General features: G+C 40.8%; 1 protein-coding gene across 3 annotated transcripts in view; it reads left to right on the top strand.

Annotated features, from left to right (window-relative positions):
- The window catches only part of MFSD12 (major facilitator superfamily domain containing 12), a 70,045-nt gene extending 59,205 nt beyond the window's left edge, over positions 1 to 10,840 (top strand). Inside the window, exons 11-12 of one of the 3 annotated variants that reach the window (XR_010090906.1) lie at positions 7,487 to 7,622; positions 9,737 to 9,814. Coding sequence is in view for 2 of the 3 variants with exons in the window: in XM_063455916.1 (XP_063311986.1) it covers positions 9,737 to 9,825 (89 nt within the window). In the remaining variant the exon portion in view is untranslated. Of the gene's footprint in view, positions 1 to 7,250; positions 7,623 to 9,736 lie in introns of those variants that run through there. The other 2 variants (XM_063455916.1, XM_063455917.1) reach the window with 2 other exon arrangements.
- Positions 10,841 to 12,649: the final 1,809 nt, after the last annotated feature.

Raw genomic sequence — 12,649 nt, 5'->3', positions numbered from 1 at the left:
CCCGGTACAGTTGCAAAAACCAAATAGTCATTCGGGGGGGCCGAGACGAAATGGGATACTGCTGCAAGTCCTGTTGGGTCCACAAAGAGGGGAGAAAAAACCTGCCCGGACCCATAATGACCGCCCGTCGCCAGGCCGGGGAAGAGTTACAGAGGAAGCAACAGTGAGGGGGCCCAGTCGGCGGACTCACACGGGAAGGTGGAGATCGGGGACATCGTACAGCCCTAACCCCCCCAATCGGAGAGATCCCACCCGTGCAGGGAACCCTGGTACCCTCGTGGGATCCCCATAAAAAAACCCAAAATAGGACAAGAAAGGGAAGGGGAATCGGAACCACCCTCCCAAACAATGTTAACCCGCCCGGAGGATCTCACCGCCAGGAACCACCGATATCCGACCGCAAACCGGCACCGGAGAGCTGACCTCGTCATTCGCCGGCCGACATCCACTCGCGGGGTAGAGCTGCAAGGACCTCCGTCGGTGCTGTCGGTACTGCAAAGCCCTCAGGAACCTGGATCCCCAGGTCACTGAGAAAAGTTGCCGGGTCGCCATCCGGAAATAAGACTTTAGTGCGTCCATCTCTGAACGCCAGCAGGCGAAAGGGGTGACCCCAGGCGTATCTAACCGAGTGTTTCTGTAAGAGCTCGGTTATTGGGCGCCACTCACGCCGTCGTTGTAAAGTTTGTGGGGTGAGATCCTGGTATAAGGCTATTTCCGCCCCGTTATGAGATATCGGGCGATCTCTACCACATCTCAGAACTGCTTCTTTTGTTTGGAAGGAGAGGAACCGCACAATCACATCTCGAGGTCCCCTGTCCGCTGCTCTCTTGGCCCTGAGGGCTCTATGTGCCCGCTCGATGTGCCATAGATGGTCCGGTATATCAGGGAGAAGCGGACGGAAGATATTCAGGACAACCTCGGCAAGGGAGCCTTCCCCTTCTTGTTCCGGTAGGCCGCGGAGGCGAACGTTGTTTCTCCGCGATCTGTTCCCCAGGTCATCGATCGCCGACGTAGCAGTAAGGAGCTGGGCTGTCAGGAAGTTAATTTGTGCGGCAGCTGCATTGTGAGCTACCACAGTAGTTTCCACCCGCTGTTCCAATTCTGCCGTCCGGACGCCCAAGGCCTGGATTTCCGCCTTGACTTCTGCAGTGTTGCGAACCATCTCGGTGGCCAGGTAGGATCGTACTTCGGCTAGTTTAGCCAGTATCTGTCCGGTGTCGGATTCCAATCCCCCTGTGGCCATGTCACTACTCGGGCTCGAGGGTGATCGTGGTGTTCCCAGGCCTTCCCGTCCGCCATCTTGTGAGCTCAATCGTAAGGCGCGAGAGGCCGCAAATAAGTCGGACACCGTTGGGGTCGACTCGGTCCCCTTTTTAGTCAGTTTTCTCTGAGCCCTCCTATCCATCTTAGTTCCTCCACAGGATTGTACGATTTTTACAGTTTTTCGCTGCAGATGTATGCCGTTGGCACCGTGGCTGCAGCGGAGCTCTACTCGATCACGTCCAGCTCGCTCGGCTGCTAGCCACGCCCCCCGAAAGTGCAGTTTTTGTTTGCATAATGCAAAAAACAAATATAAACACTGCATTTGGCCAGGATTTTTTTTTTTTTTTTACATTCTTTATTTTTATTTGTGCATTAAACAGTTAGGTCTGTCACGCCACAATAGCAATGTCAGACCGTATATAGCAATAGCAATGCAATAGCAATGTCAGACCGTATGTCAACAAGCAGTAACATGGCATAATAATTTCTGTGCACAATTTTTAGATTAAAAGTAACATGTAAACACTGATCAACAAGGTTTAAGACATTTGAGTGTTTTTTCAGGCTGATGTGTCAAAGTTGTAGGCATGGTAACTGCTTAGGTAAAGTAATTCTCTCTTATGTAAACGTTGGAGTAGCTGAAAACTTGCTTTTAACAGTGCCTGAGAAATTAAATAGATTAGTGGTACCCAGTCTTAAAAACTTGTTGGTTTTGTTCATGGCTTGGTGTGCTAGAAGTTCTATTTCTGCTTAAGTGGTAGGAGTATCTGCACAGTTTTCGTGGAGCATAAACAATCTCGTCTGAACCTATGAGTATGTATGTTAAAACATAGTGTCTTGGTTAGGCAAACGTTAACTACCAAGGAGTTATGCAAGTTTTTCCTTGCTGGCTATATACTAACAGTAGGTAACACAGAAGGTTACCTTTGAGCGCAGTCAATAGTTAAACACTTTTTTGCTTTTTTGAAGAACGTATTGCTGATTTTATATGCCAAACTCTTAAACTGTTTTTTCTTTTGTTTTGTTTTTTTTAACTATGTGCAGTGTCATGTTATGGTGTGCATGAAAATATAATAAGTGGGCTCATCATGCCCCAACTGCTTTGACAGGCATGATACCAAACCTATATTAACAATTGGTCAGCATGTGGAAGATTCAGCACCTTTTTGGTGTTGCAACATTACATGTTGTGAGAGTATGGTCGGTGTAAAAAGGTTGTGCTTATGTTAGACTAGTTGGAAATTAACATTTCTATATGAGTAGGATTAAGTAGGACCTCCCTGAAAGTGCTTGCCAGCCATATCAGCATTATAAGTGTAGGCTGGGGCGTTATTAAGTGCATACTGGGGTTTTATTAAGCGCAAGCTGTATAACAGCGTTTAGAAGTTGTGTATGGGGTTGTTACAGGCGTTGTTACAGACTTTGTACTGTCGTCTGAGTGGTTTTCCTCGCTTAAGGCGGTGGGTCAGGCATTTAAGCTGATTTGTTAATCAACATTTGCCCGATCTTGTTGTTTAGGTACATGTTGTAATTGTGGGTGCCTATGCAGTCGTGTTAAGCATTTAAAACAAGTTGACATCAATAAACATAAAAAACAAAAACAAAAAAACACAACAGATAAGGAACAAAAAGTAATAAAAGTGCGAGAGAGACCGTGCTAACAGACAGTCTTGATTACTCTCGCTGTGTATGGATGTTCTCAGCTGTTGGGCAGCAGGCTAGGCTGTTGCCCGGTAAAAGAAAAATGTGGGGGAGCGTCCCGGTAGTTTTTGTCCTATTTCAGGTTGTGGCACAACCGTATGCGGCCCTGCGGGGGGTTGTCGTGGCACAAAGATTGGTGCGCCAACCGCGTTCCTCCCTAGGCTGCTTGTAGTTCCAGCCGGTGGATTTGTGATGTCCATTGCCCTCAGTGGTAGTCTCAGGTCGTCCAGTGTCCTTGTGGCCTCTTGTAGGTTCCGCACCACCAGAGGGCCGCTTGCGCCTTCTATGTGTAGGACGCGGCCTGGGCCCCAGCGGTACCTGATTTGTTTCTGCATCAAGAAGGATGTTAGCTGTTTGAGAGATCTTCTCCAGTTCAGCGTTCCACTTGATAGATCTGCATAAAAGGACAAAGTTGTGTCCTCAAAAGTATAGGTTGTTAGGCCCTTGGTGGCTTCTAGAACGGCCCTCTTGTCCCTTGTGCTTTGAAATCGGAGGATTATGTCCCCTGTGGCAAAATGTCTTGTTTTCCCACACGTTTTGTTTCGCTTTTATTCATATTAAGATATGTTTCATATATAAATTTTTGATGTGAGATTAAAGCCCTATGTCTTTTGAACAAAATGACATATAATAAATGTGGGTGAACTTAATATGAAAGGTAAATTATGGTTGAAAAAATGTATAGTTTAAATTCTAGGTTTTGTTTTGGTCAAAACAATTGCTTCCGTCCTTAAAGGATCACTATAGTGCCCTGAGGGTGCTCCCACCCTCAGGGTCCCCCTCCCACCGGGCTCTGGAGAGAGGAAGGGGTTAAACACTTGCCTTTCTCCAGGGCGGGGAGCTTTCCTCCTCCTCTTCTCCTTCCTCGCGACGCCATCGGCTGAATGCGCAGGAGCCGCGTGCGCTTTCAGCCGGTCGCATAGGAAAGCATTTACAATGCTTTCCTATGGGCGCTGGCGTCTTCTCACTGTTATTTTCACAGTGAGAAGCACGCAAGCACCTCTAGCGGCTGTCAATGAGACAGCCGCTAGAGGCTCTGGAGGCTGGATTAACCCTCAGTATAAACATAGCAGTTTCTCTGAAACTGTAATGTTTATAAAAAAAAAAGGGGGTTGATCCTAGATGGACCAGGCACCCAGACCACTTCATGAAGCTGAAGTGGTCTGGGTGCCTAGAGTGGTCCTTTAAGGAGTTAGTTATTATTAAAGAATTTATATTTTCCCCTCATTTTTTGTAACTAGAATTCTCAAAAACTAAATCAGTAATTTGCATGCTTACTAGGTGTTAGGGCTAAATTTCTTTCCTGTGTGAATATTTCGATTGCAGTTCCGTATGGTTCAATCAGCACACCGCACCTACAGACCTGGAAAGTTGACTAGGACACGAAATGAGTGTGAGGTGTAAATCAACTCGAGTTTATTGGTATAACTCATCAGGGGTATCTTATCATTTAACATTACATCACATTTGGATACTTTTCAAAGATTACTGATTATTTTAAGATATGGTCATTTTATCGTTCATTGCCTAAGTTTGGACTTGCCAAACCACAACTCTTCATGACCTTTTTGCTAATTTTGCCAAGTTCCTTATTTTTAAAGTATTTATATATTCTAAAGGAAACAATTGTTGAGATCAGATTTAGGTGAAAGGTTTTATATGAATACTATGTCTCCTATATAGATAATATTTTTAAGTAGGTATGAGCAGTAAATCTTAAGATGGAGGGGGAACTCAAAATGGCTGATTGGTTATATGATTTTATCCCAGCAATAGGAAGGTATAGTTCTCCCGTTATTCTATTATTACCTGAAAACTCAGTGGAACCATATCAGTCTTGCATTGAACATAAAATCCAGCTCACCTTGGTTTCACTTCAATAGTGAAATCGTAAAAAAAAAAAAATAAGTTAATTCATGCGAGACTCAAGTTTCCAACTCCACAATTTACTTTGGCGAAGAATAGTTCAGCTAGAGGGGTAGTTTAATGTAATTATCAGCTGCTTATTAATCGTGTCTGCGGCTGATATCTGCCGACATCAAGATAATGTAAGTTCCTCTTTCCTCCATGTTTATGTAGAATTCCAGGTACACTTTATAAAAATATAAAAAGGAAGCATTAGTCTCAGCAAAGATAACTCCTCAGTCGGCCACTAGTGGTGCTTCCTGGCACTGACATTCAGTGTCTCTACACTCTGCATGGAGAGTAGACGCTGAACTTTCCCCATAGAGATGCATTTATTCAATGCATCTCTAATGAGATGCTGATTGGCCAGGGCGGCATTTGACCCTGCCCCATCTCCTTGGCTGAGATCATCAGAATTGACGATCTCAGCCATCCAATGCTTTCCCATAGGAAAGCATTGTGATTGGCTGAGATCATCACTTGTGATGATGTCAGCCAAGGAAGCAGATCAGGAGCCATTGCCGGCAGACTGGAATAAAGGTAAGATTTTACAATAATTAGGGGGGCTAGATTGTGTTATCAACACTATAGGGAATACACGTTTAAGAAAGTATTTGTCTCCTAAACATCACTGTGATTAACGCTTCTACTTCTTGCAAATGTATGTGAAACATTTTTATTCATATTTTCTTTTTTCTTTCATAGTCCGTGCTGCTATGTCATAGCCTTAGAGGTAAAGGTTACAAATTACCGGTAGCTTTACATGGTGTCCCGCAACATTTACAGGGTTATTTTCTAAACTGAGAATTCATAGTGAGCTTCAATCTGGAAATTGTTTGGTTGCTCCTGTCCTGTCCATTCCCAGAGGCCATGTTACGGCAGTGCAGATGCACTTGCCTTCACCCTGTCCATACACAGACATCATGGCACTGATGGTCCCGGTTCCTGTAGCTGGCTTGTCTGTCCCAAATACGGTATAGTAGATTTGCGATGACTCGTATCTTTTAGCTATGGCTAGGAGCATATATATTAACTTGTGTTACAAAGAATTAAGAGCTCCTACCAAAAGATGCCTCTTTCTTCACTATGTGTTTCACTGGAGAGCTCTCTGCATGGTCTTAATGCTCGCTGCAGAGTGGATGTGGGACACCAGGGAGCTAAATCGGGACTGTGGGACAAAACCCTGAAATTAGGACTGTCCCACCAATAGCGGGAGAGTTCGGAGCTCTGCTGTTCTGCGTAAGGTAGTCTCTGTTCATTGAACAAATGTTGCCATGTATTCAGTATGAATTAAGCTATGCAATCTATATCAGTATATGGGAAAGCTTAAATAATATGATGCAATTATCCCCTTACCAATATTGCCTCCTCCTCCATATCCACCCCTCCCAGCCCCCATTTCATGTTGTGCACAAATGTGTAGTCTTCGTCTGCAAAAGGGTGATAACTTTCACTCTGGAAGACTGTTTCTCCCTTTTTGTCCTGTAATATAGCAGTCCGGAAACCTATTTCTCCTGAAAATACTGCTAGTTTAAAGGCAGAACCTGGATGCCTACAAACCCCATTGCCAGTCCTTTGCTGGTCATGGAGATTAAAACAAAAGCTTTGTTACAGTGAGTGTCAAGAACCAAAACTCTGATAACGATGTGCCTAGTGGTTTTGACCTACAAGTGAAAGACAACCCTGAACAATCTCTTCAGGATCTGATGACCTTGTCCTTACTCTTCACTTGTACCCTTCTGTCTCCCAGCATTGCGTCTCTCTTATCTTCTCCTCGTACGTGTAGAAAACTGTTCTAAAGATCAAAGTCGTTTTTGCTATTGATTGGGCAGTCTGAATATGTTTGTAGAGAATATGCCTCCATAACATTTCTAGAATATATACATTTATTGATAAAGGAGAATTGAATTGTGTTTTATATTATCGTTTAATATTCTGTTCTGAGAGATAATCCAAATGTCAAATTCATTGAATTGGACAGCAATGGGTGAAATATTCTATTTTTGCTTTTTGTTGTCCATTTTTTGTGTGTGTGTTTGTTCACGATAATGGTTGTGTGTTCATTGTCCTTTTGCTTGAATTTCTAGATCTTGCCCTGGTGGCTTTTTGTGAAACTTTTTATGTGTGTTTATACGTATTTAACTATTGTCTTGTGTCATTCCTGTGCAGCCCATGCGTAACTCCCTGTGCTTGTACGCCATCAGGCTTTAAATAAAGTTTTTGTAAACTTCTCGTTGATGGTTGTGGGATGCAAGATGGCTAATATTAAATACACATTGGAATATTTAAAATATTGGAAGTTGTATAACTTGCATGGTTCTAGAACAGTGCATTATCTGCATATAAAGTGCACTTTGATTGAGTTCCCTTTATATTTTTAGGGCATGTGGTGTGATCTTTTTCTTGGGAGTGGTATCCCTTCAGACTTTGGTCTTGGGCATCAAGACTTCAGCATCTGGTTCTACTTTGATATGGTGGATACGAGTCCGTCCTGGCTAAGCCTGAAATGAAATTGTGTTTATGCATTTTTGTAATACACCTTTGCTGTGAGCTTGTGGACATCTGTAGAATAAACTTTTTTAGCATTCCTGTATTTAGTTTTCCAATTATCCTGCAGCCAATATACCTGAGCTGAGTCAGCAAGCCTCACCTGAAGGTATTGCATGGGTCACTCTGCTGTCTTCGTGGTGATCGATCTGGAACATGGCACCTGTACTTCTCCTTCACCGAAATACTGGGTTGAATTGGATCTTGTAAGTAATGACGTGTACTTCAGTCTCTTCCACATGCATCGAAGCAGTACTTGTACTTCAATAGTATCTTTTTGACGATTTGTGAAGTTTTAATATTTGCTGAATATTTGCTGAGTGAAACAATTTTGCTGAATATTTGCTGAGTGAAACCATTTCTTGTTCAGGGGTTCTCAAAAGTCTTGTTCAGGGGTTCTCAAAAGGTAGATCCCCAGAAGTTTAAAAAATACAACTCCAATGAAGCTTTGCCATTCTAAAGGCATTCCAAATGCATGTAAAGCCTCATCGGAGTTGTAGTTCTACAAGATCTGGGTATCTACCTTTTTGGGCACCCCTGGTCTAGGTCACCCTATCGCACAGCCACAACGTGGAAGACACCTGATTAAAAAACAAAACAAACAAAAAACCCTGCAAACCGCAGCCTTGTTGTGAAAATAGAAATTTAAGTTGGATTTTTCTGTATGGGCCACTTTGTGCAGCAATGCTGAGATGTGATTATCACTGTCCGTACTCTGAGGCTAGCTGGCAGACTGCAATTGTTTTGTTTTGCAGTGAGAATATATTGTTTCTGTATGTGTTTGTACCTTTGCCTTGTGGTTTTTGTTTCTTAATACATTAGAAATTGAGTCTGCATTGGACTTTGCAGGCACCCCTAATGGCTGTTGTCATTTTATGATGTGTGGTCGCTTGTATAGGTTTGCTCTCCAATAGCAACACTCGTCAAACCACACGTAGAAAGTAGGGGCAACAAAGATTATATTGTTTTTCTAATTTGTAGTACAGTTCAATGTATATTTACTGTTGGGTGAGGTCTGATAGTGTAGAGTGTGTGTATATAGGCACCAGTGAGAAATCAATAGGAACAAAGAAATATATACACTGTGGAGAATATGTACTACTTGGCTCATTCACACAGAAGTAAACTGATACAATAAGGCCATGTCTGTTTGTGCAAAAATTCTAATACATACGAAAAAATTGTGTTATCTGCAAAGCTTATAAGGGTAGAGTATTCTGAAATAAGAATTGCACTTGGGAACATGCAAATAATGGCAAGAAATTTGACTTTTACTACAAATATTTATTTAATACCAGGCATCGTAGGGAATCTGGGACATCCACATGGTAAAATGCAATGCACATCTTTTTTTAATGAAAGCAATAACTTGAGGCTAACTTTTTTGGTAATGATCATTAATTGAGTTCAACACAGAACCGGCAATATTATTTAATTGTTATATTCGGATTTAAAAAAAAAAAAAATTTCCCTTCCAATTATGAGTATGCAGGTGGAGGGGGTGTTGTGTTTTTTGTTTTTTTTTGGTTTATTTTTTTTGCTTATTTTTTGTTGTTGTTTTTATGGATTTGGTTTGTTCGTGTTTCGTATTATTTGTATTGCTTTCTGAACTCAGTGTTTAAACTGAAGGTGTGCTGTGTTACCATATGACCAGTCGCTTGACATCTTGTTGTTTTAACCGTGCGTAATAATTTGAGTGTTATTGTTCTTAATGTAAAGAATAGCAGAAAAACTAGTGAGGTCTGACACCAGTTAAACCATCCCGGAGTCTGGAATGTCACCTCGCACCCTGTCCTGTTGGTTAAACTCAATGCATTGCAGATAGCAGGAAAGCACAATACACAGACTATCTAAACACATTGCGTTTTAACCTCTCAAGCTGAACATGAACTGATTTTACTACCTTGAAAAAGCCAAATCACGAGTTGTCCTTATCTGTGATTTATATCTTAGTCACAAGTGTCAGTAGAAAGTATTATGCACAGTATTCACGCAGACACTTGGCTTTTATTGGTGGGCAGTTGGTTCCACGAGAAACTTATCATATGATCTCACACCTATTCCTTATCTAATTTTTATAGCTTTGTCATATGCCTTCGTATCACATCCCGTTTCAAAAGATCACTGGAAGTTGATGTAGCAATGAATAGATCAGTGGATGTGAACCACTTATTGGCATGGACTCTGTTTTGTGTTTTTAGCTCTTTTAGATTTTATTACAAACCCACCACTTCCTTATTGCCCTCCCACACCTCTGCAAATGCCTAGCCACTCCAGATCCTAGCGTTTTTTCATTTTCTCTTAATGCTTTGTTTTGCAGGTAAAATCTCAGCACCCTCAATACAAGATTCTTCTTGGACTTCAGACCCTGCCCTCAATTCCCGAGAAAATGGCCCAGTAAACTCCTGAGTACTTCGAAAACATCATGCATTCCTTGCCTATCAATTATCAGTGTTCTATTTTGGAATTCCGCTGTGACCTGACTAACGAGAGACTGATTGCCATTGACACTTTCACTGAAGAGCCAATTCTGTTTTTTGGGTTTGCAGTGGTCCAGAATTCAAACGATCGGATTGCTGGGTGGAGACTCACGGCTTTTCAATCCAAAGTAGCTTATTGATCGATCATGAACTTTTAAACCCAGCGATGTGACCTTGCCAATGAATCATACATCAGGGCAGGAAGAAACAATACAAATTAGAACCACTTTTACGACGGGCTGTGTGACTATTATCGCTATTGGAAGTCGAAAGAGATTATTGCACCATTACTGGCAGCAACGTTTAAAACTGCCCGAAAATGGCGTGAAAATGTAAATTGCTGTTAAGGAAATAATTTTATTTTTTTATAGGGATCAATAAAACGTTTGGCGAACCATTCAAAGGAAGTAGAATGTTAAATTGTGTATGAAAAAGTGAAAATGTTACGGTTATTTTACATTCCTCTAGAAAGTGACAATATCTAGGATTCTTTACAAACCTTAGGTAATGTGCAAAGTTTAATGAGGTTACAAGTCATACAAAAAGCACAGAGAACTATACCTGTGGTTTATAATACACTGTTTGCAACCTTCTTATACCTTACGCGTGTCACCATAGTGATAATGAAGATTAAGATTAACGTTGGCTTGACGGCTAGAATGTTTAAAGGGGAACTCCTTGTTAGATTTAACTTGTTTATGTTTTTTTATCGTTTTGCTTTTTAGTTAAAAAAAAAAAAATCAACACTTTTGCCCCCCACTACCTGCAATGTTTCACATTTTTGTTCTACAAATATTGCTGTATATTACGCTATAACTTGGGTTTCTGGGAGTTGTAGTTCATCTCTTGGCTTTTAAAACACAAAACGTTTGCAATACAAGTCCCAGACACCGTTTTACAGGTTTTGTTTTACACTAAAATGAGAACTCAAAGTTAATTTTAAATTTAAGGCAAAATAGCTGAACTTGAAATATACTTCCAGTTGGGCTACCTCGGCCTAAAATTTTAAGTTCACTTTGAATTCTCGCTTTAGTGAAGAACTTCCTGTGTGGGATAAGCTCAGTGAGGCTGCAGAGTAAAGTGAACATCATGCTTGTTGTGTCACTTCCTGTTATGAGAAGCTGCTGAAGATGCAAAGGCTCAGACTTTAGCAGTAACATCAAACATAAGTACGGTATATATTTTTTTAACTTATTGTTTTTGCATATATTTTTAGTGCATCGTGTATGTAATTCGTTAAAATGACTGCGTTACCTCCAGACTGGAATGTCCCTTTAAGGGCATGGCAGAAATGACCGCTGTGTGTATATGTATTCATATGATTCTTTGCACACGTGTGTGTGTGTGTGTGTGTGTGTTTTTGTTTGTTTTGTTGACCGTTATAGTTGTATACTGCCCTAAAAATGATAAAAAATTAAATTCCAAAAAAGTGCCACAACTCTAATAATTTTATAGGATTATTCACTAAACGACGACTTGCAGTGAATTGAAAACTGCATAGCAAAAATCCGACAAAAATAGCCATGATATGACATTAGTGGAGCTGTTTTGGCCATTTCTTGCAATGCAGTTTTCTGTTCCCAGCTTAGTGCAATAACCCCTTTCACTTTGTGCTATGCAAAGTATATGAATACACACACAACTGCATTTTACTTTCTAGATTTCAAACCCACATTGTAGTTTGTAGTCTTCTTCTGTGTATTGTAACGCATCTTTTTATACTAATTCATGGGGGAGCAAATAAACCAATGCCCTGTCTGTTTACTGCTCTGTTTTTAAACCTTTTCCGGGCTCTTCAGCACTGTGCTAACTTGGGGTGAATGAGAGTCACCATCGCTCATTTGCATATTTCACAGTGTTGTTCTGGAAGAGCTGTAGGAACCCAATTGATCAAAGTTGCTCTGCCTAAGGCAGATTCTATTTTCAAACGCATACCTTCCATTTAGACACACACATACGTGTGTATGTGTATGTGTGTATGTGTGTGTATGTATATATGTATGTGTGTGTGTAAAATATACACGCACAGTATGTTCAAATACAGGTAAATATACTACAACTTGCTTAGTTTACAATATTATCTTTAAAAAATATAAATTTCATATCTTAAACACCATTAAAATAGGAAGCTTTCCTTTAGGTCACCAGCAACACTGGGGAAAAAAGAACATTAAAACTGATTTCGTTCCTTTACTTCTTCTTTTGTGTCTTGTGAGCAGTATATTAAAAATAATTCTATTAACATTCATTTTATACTTTCCTGATAATCAGTAGAATTTTTTTTTTTTACTTAAATTCATAATTGTCTTAGCAAGAGTGTATACTTTTTCCATATATTCAGGCTGCTATGTTAAAATAAATTGTCACTGTTCACTTTATAATAAACCAAATTTATTACCAATATCCTTTTGTTAAAATGTGATTATTCTTACTGCAAATTAACAATCCTGTCATCTGTTACTTCCATATAGAACTTAAAAAAAACTGTCTGTGTTTTGTGTTAAAGGGACACTCCGAGTAGCTTGATGTAGTGGTTATGGTGCCAGGAGCTTCCTGGTACCCCTAATATTAAAACGGTTTGCTAACAGAAGCTTACGTTAGCTTTCCTGAGCCAAGTTCTGCATTGCAGGGCTTAGTTTATTGGCTCAAGAGCATCGGCTGCTGATGGCTCAGGAGAGCCAAGGGCTAACGTTGTGGATGTGTGCAGTGGTGCCCAGAAATCCAGGTTTAAAAAAAAAAAAAAAAGCAAACTG

This window comes from Pelobates fuscus, chromosome 5 (genome assembly GCF_036172605.1).
Source record: "Pelobates fuscus isolate aPelFus1 chromosome 5, aPelFus1.pri, whole genome shotgun sequence".
NCBI classification, from domain to species: Eukaryota; Metazoa; Chordata; class Amphibia; order Anura; family Pelobatidae; genus Pelobates; species Pelobates fuscus.
Note: the sequence above shows the minus strand (reverse complement) of the source record. Positions and strands in the feature narration are given on the sequence as shown.